Source organism: Trifolium pratense, linkage group LG7 (genome assembly GCF_020283565.1).
Source record: "Trifolium pratense cultivar HEN17-A07 linkage group LG7, ARS_RC_1.1, whole genome shotgun sequence".
In the NCBI taxonomy this organism is placed as follows: Eukaryota; Viridiplantae; Streptophyta; class Magnoliopsida; order Fabales; family Fabaceae; genus Trifolium; species Trifolium pratense.
The window spans coordinates 27,052,801-27,063,885 of NC_060065.1; the positions used below are offsets into that span (position 1 = coordinate 27,052,801).

General features: G+C 36.1%; 1 protein-coding gene across 1 annotated transcript; it reads right to left on the reverse strand.

The window, feature by feature from the left end:
• Positions 1 to 446: 446 nt before the first annotated feature.
• LOC123895381 lies at positions 447 to 4,462 on the reverse strand. The gene is made up of 3 exons (XM_045945654.1): positions 3,962 to 4,462; positions 1,662 to 3,352; positions 447 to 958 (listed from the first exon to the last, which is right to left on the reverse strand). The coding sequence occupies exons 1-3, from the start codon at positions 4,289 to 4,291 to the stop codon at positions 811 to 813; spliced, it is 2,169 nt and encodes a 722-aa protein (XP_045801610.1). The 5' UTR covers positions 4,292 to 4,462; the 3' UTR covers positions 447 to 810.
• Between the last annotated feature and the right edge of the window lie 6,623 nt (positions 4,463 to 11,085).

Sequence of the window (11,085 nt, forward strand, 5' to 3'; positions counted from 1 at the left end):
AGCATCTTGGTTGAGTCATAAGTACTGATTTCAGAAAATTGTGGAGACAGTGCAGATGTTGTGGCAGCGTGACCAGAATCGGGAGATGGACAACATAGGTAACATTAGCAAAGCTAACAAATAATTGTCCTATTTTAAGGCTTTAAGCTATCCCCTTCAAGACTCTTTTCACGTTAAACAAAAGAACAGAGCAGGCCACAAACCTGCAGGCTAAATATGAGATATATTATATATATGCATTTTACTTGCTGCTAAGAATCAAGTCAAAGAAATCAGTCACAGTTAATCTTTATAAATTTTCAGCAAACATCTTCAACTATGGACATGTTTTACACTTTGATATTTTCTTCTCTAACAAATTACTCTAGTCTTTTTGTTTTACTTTAGTAAATAAAAATGAAGTTACCAAGGAAGAGGATAAGTAATTGCATATGCGCAACAGTGAATAGAAAAAAATGGAACAATTATGTCTTTTTATGTTTCACTTTGGTCAATATGGTACCAGAGTCATAATCATCTCCACAAGGTAAACTATCTGCTATGTACAGTAGTTGCGTACCATAAAACAACACAACACCAACATGCTTGATTTACAATCAAAACTAATTTAATGAATTCCACCCAACAAATGAAAACAAATAGTGGAATTAAAACCATCAAGGAAAACCATATACCCCCCCCCCCTTTTTCATTAGAGAAAACAGATACAGAGAAAGGAGAAGAACATGTGTTACAGATTACAAATTTGATCTTGATATTGAGACGTAGCATGACTGAACATGTATTCTGAGAAAATAAAGTAGGTGCATCTCATTTTGGGGGAAATGAAACATTGCTCTCAAGCATAAAAGAGAGATCGTGCATTTGTGACATCAACATCTCAACGTCATCTTTTGATCCAACTTCTGCAGTGGAAACATCTCTAGGATTTTGTCTCATGCTATCCACATCAGCCACCCTAAACATGCAATAAGATCGCATAAATTTCTATTTATTATGAGAGTACAAAATGTCAATCAAGATCAACTTTAGCCAACAAAAAGTTCAAAACTACATCAATTAACCAGAGAATCAATTATAAAATGCAAAGCCAAAGCATCACCAGTTAAAGGAGGAAGAACGTCCATGTTCTTAAGTACTTCCACTTAGAAGTATAAATAAAAGGAACAAGGAAGAATAAATATGTTTGAACATTGTGTTCTAATAGAGTAGAAAATATAGAGTGGAAGACCCTTTAGTTTGTTCCTTCTTAGATCCTTTAGGCTTTCTCCCATTCACTTGTAAGAGGAAAATCCTTTTCAAGTCATAATATGCAAAGCTATGAAATGGGAATTATGCCATCAATCAGAGTCCTATTCAACTTGTACATTGAAATAGAACCTTTATTTAAAACAGATACCTTTGGCAGTTGGCAGAATCAGCAAATTAAATTGGCTTAGATCAGATGTGCCGGTTTCCTCACATGACTTTAAAATTAACAGATATCCCTTACGTTGAATTAAACAACTACTACTAAATGTAGACTGATATATTGAACTCAACTCCTAAAGGTGTCGTAAATGGACTCAATGTCCATCTGACCTGATACTCAAAAACTGGTTGAAATCAAATATGCATATATTTTCTAGAACAAAATAATACAACTGTGATAATCAAGGCACCTGTTTAAAGAAGCAGCTGCAGGTTGAGCATTGGTTGTTGTAGGAGTACTCAGTGGATTATCAAACTGTCCGAATAAATCATGCTGTGAAAATCCACTAAAATTCATATCATGTGAGTTGTCAGACAATCCAAATAAACCCATTTCAAAAGTATTTTCAGAAGGAGTTTGATTCGCAGTTTGTAAAGGAACATTGTTGAAAGGATCTTCTTGTCTAGTGGTCAAGCTAGTCAAGCCACTCCAAACATCAAATGAGTCGGCATTACCATTAATAGTCACAGTATCATTTGTTTTGTTATTGCTAACTTGCCATTGGTCGTCTTCCATCCAGTCAAAACTTTTAACCGTCGAAGCGTTAGTGCCCTCTGCTGTTTTGGTACCATGAAGATCAGCAGTAATTTCAGATATCCCAGTCTGGTCTTTTATCTCAGAGTGTGAAACACTGATGGAAGGGTTTTGTGAAATGGCTGAACCAGTAAAATCATTCCATGTATCAAATGAATTGGCAACCTCATTAGTAGTCATAATACCAATTGCCTTGTTATTGCTCCCCTGCCAAGGATCATTTTGCATCCAGTCAAAATTACTAGATGAGGCAAATGCAATTTCTGCAATTTTTGTATCATTAGGATCTTCAGTCGTTTCAAATTTCCCAGTCTCACCAGTTATCTCAGAATTGGAAACATTCCATGCATCAAAAGAAAAAGAAGCTTTATCAGAACCAAATTTAAATTTATCAGTTGTCTTGTTATCATTATCTTGCTGTTGGTCACCTTCCATCCAGCCAAAGTCCCTATTAGAAGAACTATTAGCACCCTCTGTTGTTTTTGTATCACTCAGGTCTGCAGAAAATTCAAAGTTTCCAGTCTGGGAAGATATGTTTGAGCTGGAAATAATACCAGAAGGGTCTTGTGCTCTAGCTGAGCCAGTAAAATCATTCCATGAATCTTCTTCATCAGTAACCCCAATATCAGGTATCTTGGTGTCACTCCCTTGCCATCGGTCATCTTGCATCCAATCCAAATTTCTATTAGAGGAACCATTACCAATTTCTGTTTTTCCTGTATGATGGAGATCTGCGGTCGATTCCGACTTCCCATACGGGCCATCTATCACTGAGTTAGAAGTTTTGAATCCATCACCCTGAAACCAATCATCATCGGATGCTGAAGGATTGAAATCATCATTTTTCATTACACCAACAGAATCCTTCCTATACCCAGATACTGTATCCAATTCAACTTTAGAATGATCGACTGACTTGGAATCATGAACAGGACCAGAACTAGCAAACTTGAAGTTGGCCTCCCAACCCGAAAAGGAATAACCACTCTGATCCTCTGTGAACCCACCTGATGCTTCCGAAGCTTGCACATTCTGAAAGAAACTCAGATTTTCATTAGCTTGAAAAGTGTTATCTGAAGCAGCTCCCACGTGTCTTTCAGAAGCCGAATTCTGACCAGAAACATTGGAATCAGATTCCTTCCGATCAAAAAAACTATCCAGATCAACACCAGACAAACTCAATGAACTTTCGCCTGGAAATGCTTCCGAATCTGAATTATTTGTTCTCTCCGCCTCAGAAGGCCATCGAGTTTCCAAATCTAGTAGTTCAGATAAAGGGATCTCATCTTTTAATTCACTCCTCGCTCTGTTTGATGCATGTTCATTCACCATTGGTGCCACCATTTCCTGCAAAGCAATCCGTGCAGAGTTAACATATTAGCATAACAATACACCAAATCACACACACACACACACACACAAAACCTGATAAATCAAGTTATCAAAATTAGAACACAGAAAAAGTGAACGATTTTGAAAACACGGTGAATGTAAACAATCACAATCAATCTCACCTTTAAGATAGTTATAATCAAATTCAAATGGTTGTGATGATTTGACAATCATAATTAATTGAACGTGTAATAAACTCTATGGTGCATACCAATTAAATCCAAAAAGAAATTACATATTCACAAATTCTTTTGCATCATAGAAAAAAAAATGGAGGACATTATAACAAAATAACACATCAAATTCCATAATTTTGACCGCATGGGTGCCATTTTATTACAATTTAAAACCATTCGAATCCCATACACATACACACAACCTGATAAATCAAATTATCAAACTTAGAAGCAAAAAACTTTCCATAACCACGATATTTTTGCTTACCAAAAAAAAAAAAGGGGGAAATCAAGTTCCAAATTTCCAATACTAAATGGTTACATTGAATTTGAAACAATTGAATCAAAACAAAAAATATAAAAACATAATGGTGAAATAAATTAATACCGATCCATCAAGTTGAAGAGATTCAAGCAGCCAACGATACCCGAGAGTGTTCTTAAATTTAACCGGTTCAGGAGGAAGATCTTTATGAGGATTTGTGCCACAAAAGACACAGATGAAAGACTGAACACCGCGGAGGAGTCTGCCATTGCAATTTTTGCAGCGAAGGTAAGGTGGCGAGGGATCGAGTTTTGCGACGGTTTCTGAGATGGAAGATAGCTTCGGGAGAGGGAGATTTTCCTCTATCTCTGGTTGGTACCATGAGAGATTGGCGTTTTTGCGAAGCAGGATCTGTAACTGGTTTATTTGATCCACTGGAATTTCGAACGCCATTGTTAGGGTTTCGGTTATTGAATTTGATTTCAGTGTTGAGGTTTGATTTTGTTGTCTTCTTCGGTTGTTGATTGAGAGGTTTAGTCAGTGGTGACTAGTGAGAAATTATTCATGTTTCTTGGCCAATATAACCAGCAAATTTTGTTCCGAAAACATACATGTGTTATATGCAAGAGGAGTGCTAGCAACACACTCCAATAACAAACACACTCTAACACACTTTTTTTTATTGGTTAAAATTTATATGGGTCCCATAAAAGTTATATGGGTCCACATTTTTTTATGGGACCCATGTGAATTTCAACCAATAAAAGAGAGTGTGTTGGAGTGTGTTTGTTAAAGAGTGTGTTGCTAGCATTATTCTATGTGCAATGCAAATATGCTAAAAAATTGAAAATAATGAAATTTTAAAAGAGAAAAATGAACATGGTTATTATGAGGAAAAAAAATGAAAATTATCAATAAAATATTTTTTTTGACTAAATCAATAAAATATTTATTCGTGAAAAGTTTGGTAATTGAAATTGAAATTGGTAAGACAACAATTTCATTTTATAAAAAAAATTATTCAAATAAAATAATTGTTAAAGAATTTGAACCAAAAAATTGAAAAAAAAGCGACGGTGTTATTAGAGTCAAGACTCATTTCTAGTTTTCACTGTTAATATCCGGTTAACTAGAGCGTCTAATTTGATTCCGGGGTCAGTTTAGCATCATGTGATTTTAGCCATTTTGATCGTAGTTGCGATCTTCGGAGATCAATTGTTGAATTCGGGTGGAGAATATTGGTTTTGAATGAATTAGAAATGTTCGATTAAAATAGATTATTCATTTATGTTATCAAATTATTTTTAATGAATGGATAGATAGATAGATTTATGTTATTTGAATATCAAAATTTTGACATTGAATATGTTCATCTTTATCTATCTCTTACCTTGAAATTTTAAAAAATACGAGCACACAAAAGACAATGTATTTAACATCATGTTCAAAATTCTTTTTTATCGTACACATGAGTTACTCATTTTTGAGTACTTAATTGGGCCATATGTATACGCATCACTTATTTTAATTTTTTTAATAATAGTATATACTAAATATTCAACCTCTTCAACCCAACACATCTTGAAAAGTTCTAAATTTGTCTCACTAATAACATATCTTTCCGATAACTCTACATTATTATAAATAGGTCCCATAAAAATTATATAGGTATCACTTCTTATTATAGAACTAGTACTTAATAAATACTCATTTATGTTTTGCTTCAATTGTGGTACCTATTAGGTATTAGTACTTAAAAAATAAGTATTCACCATTATAGATGGTCTGGTATGTTTGGCCTAACTTTTTTATGACTTTTCTACTTCTTAAAAGTATAAGAAGAGCCAAACATAAATTAAAAAAAGTCCTACAATAAATAAGTAACTTAATTTTATAATGAAATATGTTGGAAAAGTATACTTCCGAAAAAGTCAAAAATATTAACTTTTCTCGGTGACTTGTGGCTTATTTTGATGTATGCATCTGTTTCGATACCCAGCGACATCAAAATCTAATATTTTATATTTTTTTTTTTTATAAGCAAAAATTGTATTAATAAGGAGTACAAGGAGTACTCAAACCCTTACAATACAACAAAATCCTTTTACATACTAAGAATACATTCTAAGGGATTAACACACCAATCAGAATACAAATACGGGCAATGTCTGCCCGACCGACCAATAAACCAAACCCAAGAGATAAGTTTTATTTGATCCACCAATTGAGCACAATCAGCTAAAGCACCCCTGAAAATAATGTTATTACGTAATCTCCAAATACACCAAGTTGTTACAAGCCATATCAAATGTTTCACTTTCTCTCCCTTTTTCGATTTCACAATACCACCAAAGAAGTTGAAATGCTTCCATCCTTCCCCATAATTATAATACGCACAGCCTAACCATTTATAAATGCTTCTCCAAACTTGTTGCATCAGTTTACAATTAAAGAAGAGATGCATACAGTCCTCAATCTCAGTGAAACAAAAGACACGCGGTAAGTCATGAGGATTAGTTAAAATACCTCTAGAAGCGAGTGCTGCTCTTGTAGGTAATTTTTCAAGAAGTAATCTCCAACCAAATACACCAACTTTTGAGGGAATATCGTTTTTCCAAAGTTGCTGCAAAGAGGTTATCATATTTGTATTTATTTCCCTCACAGTTCTACCATTTTGCAATAACGAGTAAGCAGACTTAACCGAAAACATTCCCGAATTATCTGGCTTCCATTTCCAATTATCTGTCCTATCCTCCAACACCTCCACCTCAAGTAACAGTTGCTGTAAATATAACAACTCACCCTCTTCATGAGATGTTAAATCACTGTTCCAGTGCCAATTCCATGATCTGTCAACTCTATTTCCTACTAACCATTTAGCAACTACAACATTATGATCCACTTCTTTAAAAAACAAGTTAGGAAAGAGCTCTCTCAATGGAACATCTTCAGGCCACTTCTCTTTCCAAAATCCAATCGAATTACCGTCACCCAACACACTACTAACATTTTTAGGAAACCATAAATCATCCTCCATTCCCCCCACCTTCAATATATCACGCCACCAAATAGAATCCTTGGGTCTTGACTTAACACCGTTCCAACTTAATAAATTACCAAAATTCTCCTTATACCTGAACCACAATAAATCATACCAAATCGCATCGACATCAATAGTACATCGTGTTGGGTTTTTGTATATTGGCTACATTTTGCAAAAACATATTTTAGCCAAGTGTTGAGACAAGTGTGCTGACCCCAAGTGTTGTGACAAATGTTGTGACACTTTGGAACAACACCTGACTCTGTTCTGCGCGCGCCAGCTGGATGTTATTATTTTCTACTCAATCTTTTGAAGATCTGTTTGAAGAATTATGTCAAGGTTTCTTACAGAGGAAGGCGCACGTGTTTAATGTGTTTCATGAGGCAGCTAAACCCTAGTTTTATTTTCCAAAAGAATTATATTTTTGGAAAATATATTTTTGCGGTTTCAAAAATATAACTATTGTTTTCAAAAATATATCACTGCTGCCGCAATTCTAGAAGCCCTAATTTTTCTTGAAGCCCAAGTCGTTCAACTACTATAAATACGAAGGCAAGCATATGGTTTCAAGCATCTAAAATCGAGTCTTACAAAGCGTGTGTTTTTAGGGATTTTAGAGTGTTAATTGTGAGCCTATCTTGTGTCTCATTGATGCAAGCTTAGGACCTGAGTGTTATTGAGTTGTAAGTGTGAACTTCTCCTAAGCTTTGAAGTACGGAGATTGTTCTATTGTGTTGTGTGGTTTACTCGCAAGCTTTTAAGCAAGAGTGAATCCTAGTTTTTAGGAGTGTGTCTCCAATCGTTGTAATCGTCTGAGTTGAATAGCAGCGCTGTCTGTGTTGCTAAGGTAGGAATTGGGACGGGGTCTCATATCTAGGAGTTCCTAGGTAGAAGGGTCATTGGGTAGTGATTAAGTGAGAAGTTGTAAACGGGTGAGTTTAACTTCGAAGTAATACTGCTGATAGTGGACTTCATTCCTGGATTGGTATCCCCCAGAGTAGGCTTTAGGCTGAACTGGGTTAACAACTCTTGTGTGTTATTTACTTTACTGTTTGTATTGTTTTATGTTATTTGCTCTGTTTATAGACAAGTGTTGGCGCACCAGTAACAACATCTGTCTACAACAGACAAGTGTTGCTACACCTTGAGCAACACTTGTCCACTGTGTGCCAGGAATTTCAATTGGCATCAGAGCAGGCACCCTGTTCTGAATTTTAGGGTGAGCTCCAGGGAAATCGTTTCTGGCAAGGATGGACAAAGAAGGAGGTTTTGTTACCAGACCACCTCTCTTGGTTGGCGCTTCAAACTATGACTATTGGAAGTCCCGCATGATGGCCTTCCTAAAACAAATTGATAGCAAGACATGGAAGGCAATTCTGAGAGGATGGACTCCACCTGTGAAGATGGACAAAGATGGTAAACCAACTCTTGAGTTGAAATCTGCTGAAGAATGGTCCAAAGAAGAGGATGAGCTTGCTCTTGCAAACTCAAAAGCATTATATGCACTATATAATGGTGTTGACAAACACATATTCAGACTCATCAAAAAGTGTGTTTGTGCTAAGGAAGCTTGGACAATTCTTGAGACTGTTCATGAAGGTACCTCTAAAGTGAAGTTGTCTAAGCTACAACTCCTAACAACTAAGTTTGAGAATCTTAGAATGAATGATGATGAAACCATTCAGGATTTTCACATGACCATACTTGACTTTGACAATCAATTTGATGCCTTGGGTGAAAAGATACCTGAAGAAAAGCTGGTAAGAAAAATGCTCAGGTCTCTACCTAAGAAGTTTGACATGAAAGTCACAGCTATAGAAGAAGCAAAGGACATCACAGATATGAAGCTAGATGAACTGGTTGGTTCACTACAAACCTATGAGGTAGCTGCAAATGAAAAGATGGATAAGAAAAACAAAAGTATTGCCTTTGTTTCAAACGCTGAGGAAGAAGATCAACTGAGTGACACAGAGTCTGAACAAAGCATCTCTGATGCAATGGTTCTTTTGGGAAAACAATTTAATAAAGTACTGAAGAGAATGGACAAACGCCCTAAGACAGGTGCAGCTGACATTGGGCGCAACACTTACAGGAACTTCAGAAAACCTGTAACAGATGAAAAATCAGCTCCAAATAAAGGTGTTCAATGCCATGAATGTGAGGGGTTTGGTCACATTAGAAGTGAATGTGGTACCTTTCTGAAGAAACAAAAGAAGGGGTTAACTGTAACTTGGTCAGATGAAGATTCTGAAGGAGAAACTGATACTGCAAAGGCTATACATGTATTGACAAGTGTTTGCACATCTGACACTGAATCATGTGAAGAAGAACTGACCTTTGATGAACTGGCTGATTCATATAAAAAGCTGTGTCTAAAGAGTGCAGAAGTCTGCAGAGTCTCTGAAGAACAAAAAGAAACAATCACTAAGTTGGAAACTGAGAGAGCTGCTAATATGTCAAGAATCTCTGAATTTAGTACTAAATGGGAAGATAGTTTAAAGATCATTGAGGAACAGAAGGCAACTATCATCAACTTAGAAGCTGACAAGATCAAACAACTGACTGAAATAGCCCATCTAAATGAAGAGGTAACTGAATTAAACTCTCATCTTGAGAATTTAAAGAAGCATGTTCTTAGGCTATTCAAAGGAAGTGATCTAGATGAAATCCTGGAAACTCTGCCAGTTCCTAGCAAATCCAAAACTGGTATTGGGTATGAATACAAAAATGTTAATAGGATTATGGATTACAACAAAGAGGGGAAATATATGCCTGAGATAAGGAAACAACCACCTCCAAAAATGCATGACAGGATGTCGCCACACCTGTCTCCTAGACAGCAGAGACAAGTGTTGCCACATGTGGCACCACATCAGCAAAGATGGCAGAGACCTAGGTTTATACCTAGACCAAGAAGCAGGTACCATTCATGGAGATGTCATCACTGTGGAAGAAAGGGGCACATAAGGCCTTATTGCTACAAACTGTATGGTTATCCAAGTGAAATTCCACAAGAATCTGATCAATCCATCACTAAAACAAAGATGGAATGGAAGCAAAAAGATGATGCAACCAATACCAAGGAGTATACAGCTGAAAGCAGTGGGAAAAGTCTGATTGCCCATACATCTCTCAGAGCATCATCAAAAGAAGATTGGTACTTTGATAGTGGCTGTTCCAGACACATGACTGGTGTTGAAAAATATTTAAAGGAAGTAAAATCTTATGCCACAAGTTTTGTGACATTTGGAGATGGAGCAAAGGGGGAAATCAAAGGTATTGGAAGACTTATTGACCATGGTCTACCAAAACTTGAAAATGTTCTCCTTGTAAAAGGACTAACTGCCAATCTAATCAGTATAAGCCAACTATGTGATCAAGGCATGAAAGTCAACTTTACAAAAAATGAATGTCTGGTCAGCAATAATGAAGGAGACATCCTTATGAGGGGTGTTAGATCAAAAGACAACTGCTACTTGTGGATCCCTTTTGAAGAAGGTAATGTATCTACATGTCTCTTAACTAAAAATGAAGAGGTTAAGCTGTGGCATCAAAAATTAGGACACCTTAACCTGAAGAGCATGAAGAGAGTCATATCAGAAGAAGCTGTCAGAGGACTACCAATCTTGCAGATACAGGAAGGCAATATCTGTGGTGAATGTCAGATTGGGAAGCAAACCAAAGTGTCGCACCAAAAGTTGCAACACTTGTCCACCTCTAGAGTTCTTGAGTTACTACATATGGATCTGATGGGGCCCATACAAGTTGAGAGTCTTGGAGGTAAGAAATATGTTCTTGTTATTGTTGATGACTTCTCTAGGTATACTTGGGTGAATTTCATTAGGGAAAAATCTGAGACTTTTGAAGAATTCAAAAATCTTTATGTACAACTTCAAAAAGAGAAAGACTGTGGTATTGTAAGAATCAGAAGTGACCATGGTAAGGAATTTGAAAACTCTAAATTTGCTGATTTTTGTGCTGCTGAAGGAATAATTCATGAATTCTCTTCACCAATTACACCTCAACAAAATGGTGTGGTTGAAAGAAAGAATAGAACCTTACAAGAATCTGCTAGAGTAATGTTGCATGCCAAAAATGTTCCTTACAAGTTCTGGGCTGAAGCCATGAATACAGCATGTTACATTCACAATAGAGTAACATTAAGGAAAGGTACTGCTACAACATTGTATGAACTATGGAAGAA

Coding starts and splice junctions, on each gene's coding strand:
- LOC123895381 (XM_045945654.1), bottom strand. CDS start 4,291: ATGGCGTTCGAAATTCCAGTGGATCAAATAAACCAGTTACAGATCCTG. Junction 3,353..3,961: donor CTCTTCAACTTGATGGATCG/GTATTAATTTAT, acceptor ATTGCTTTGCAG/GAAATGGTGGCACCAATGGT. Junction 959..1,661: donor GCAGCTGCTTCTTTAAACAG/GTGCCTTGATTA, acceptor TTGCATGTTTAG/GGTGGCTGATGTGGATAGCA.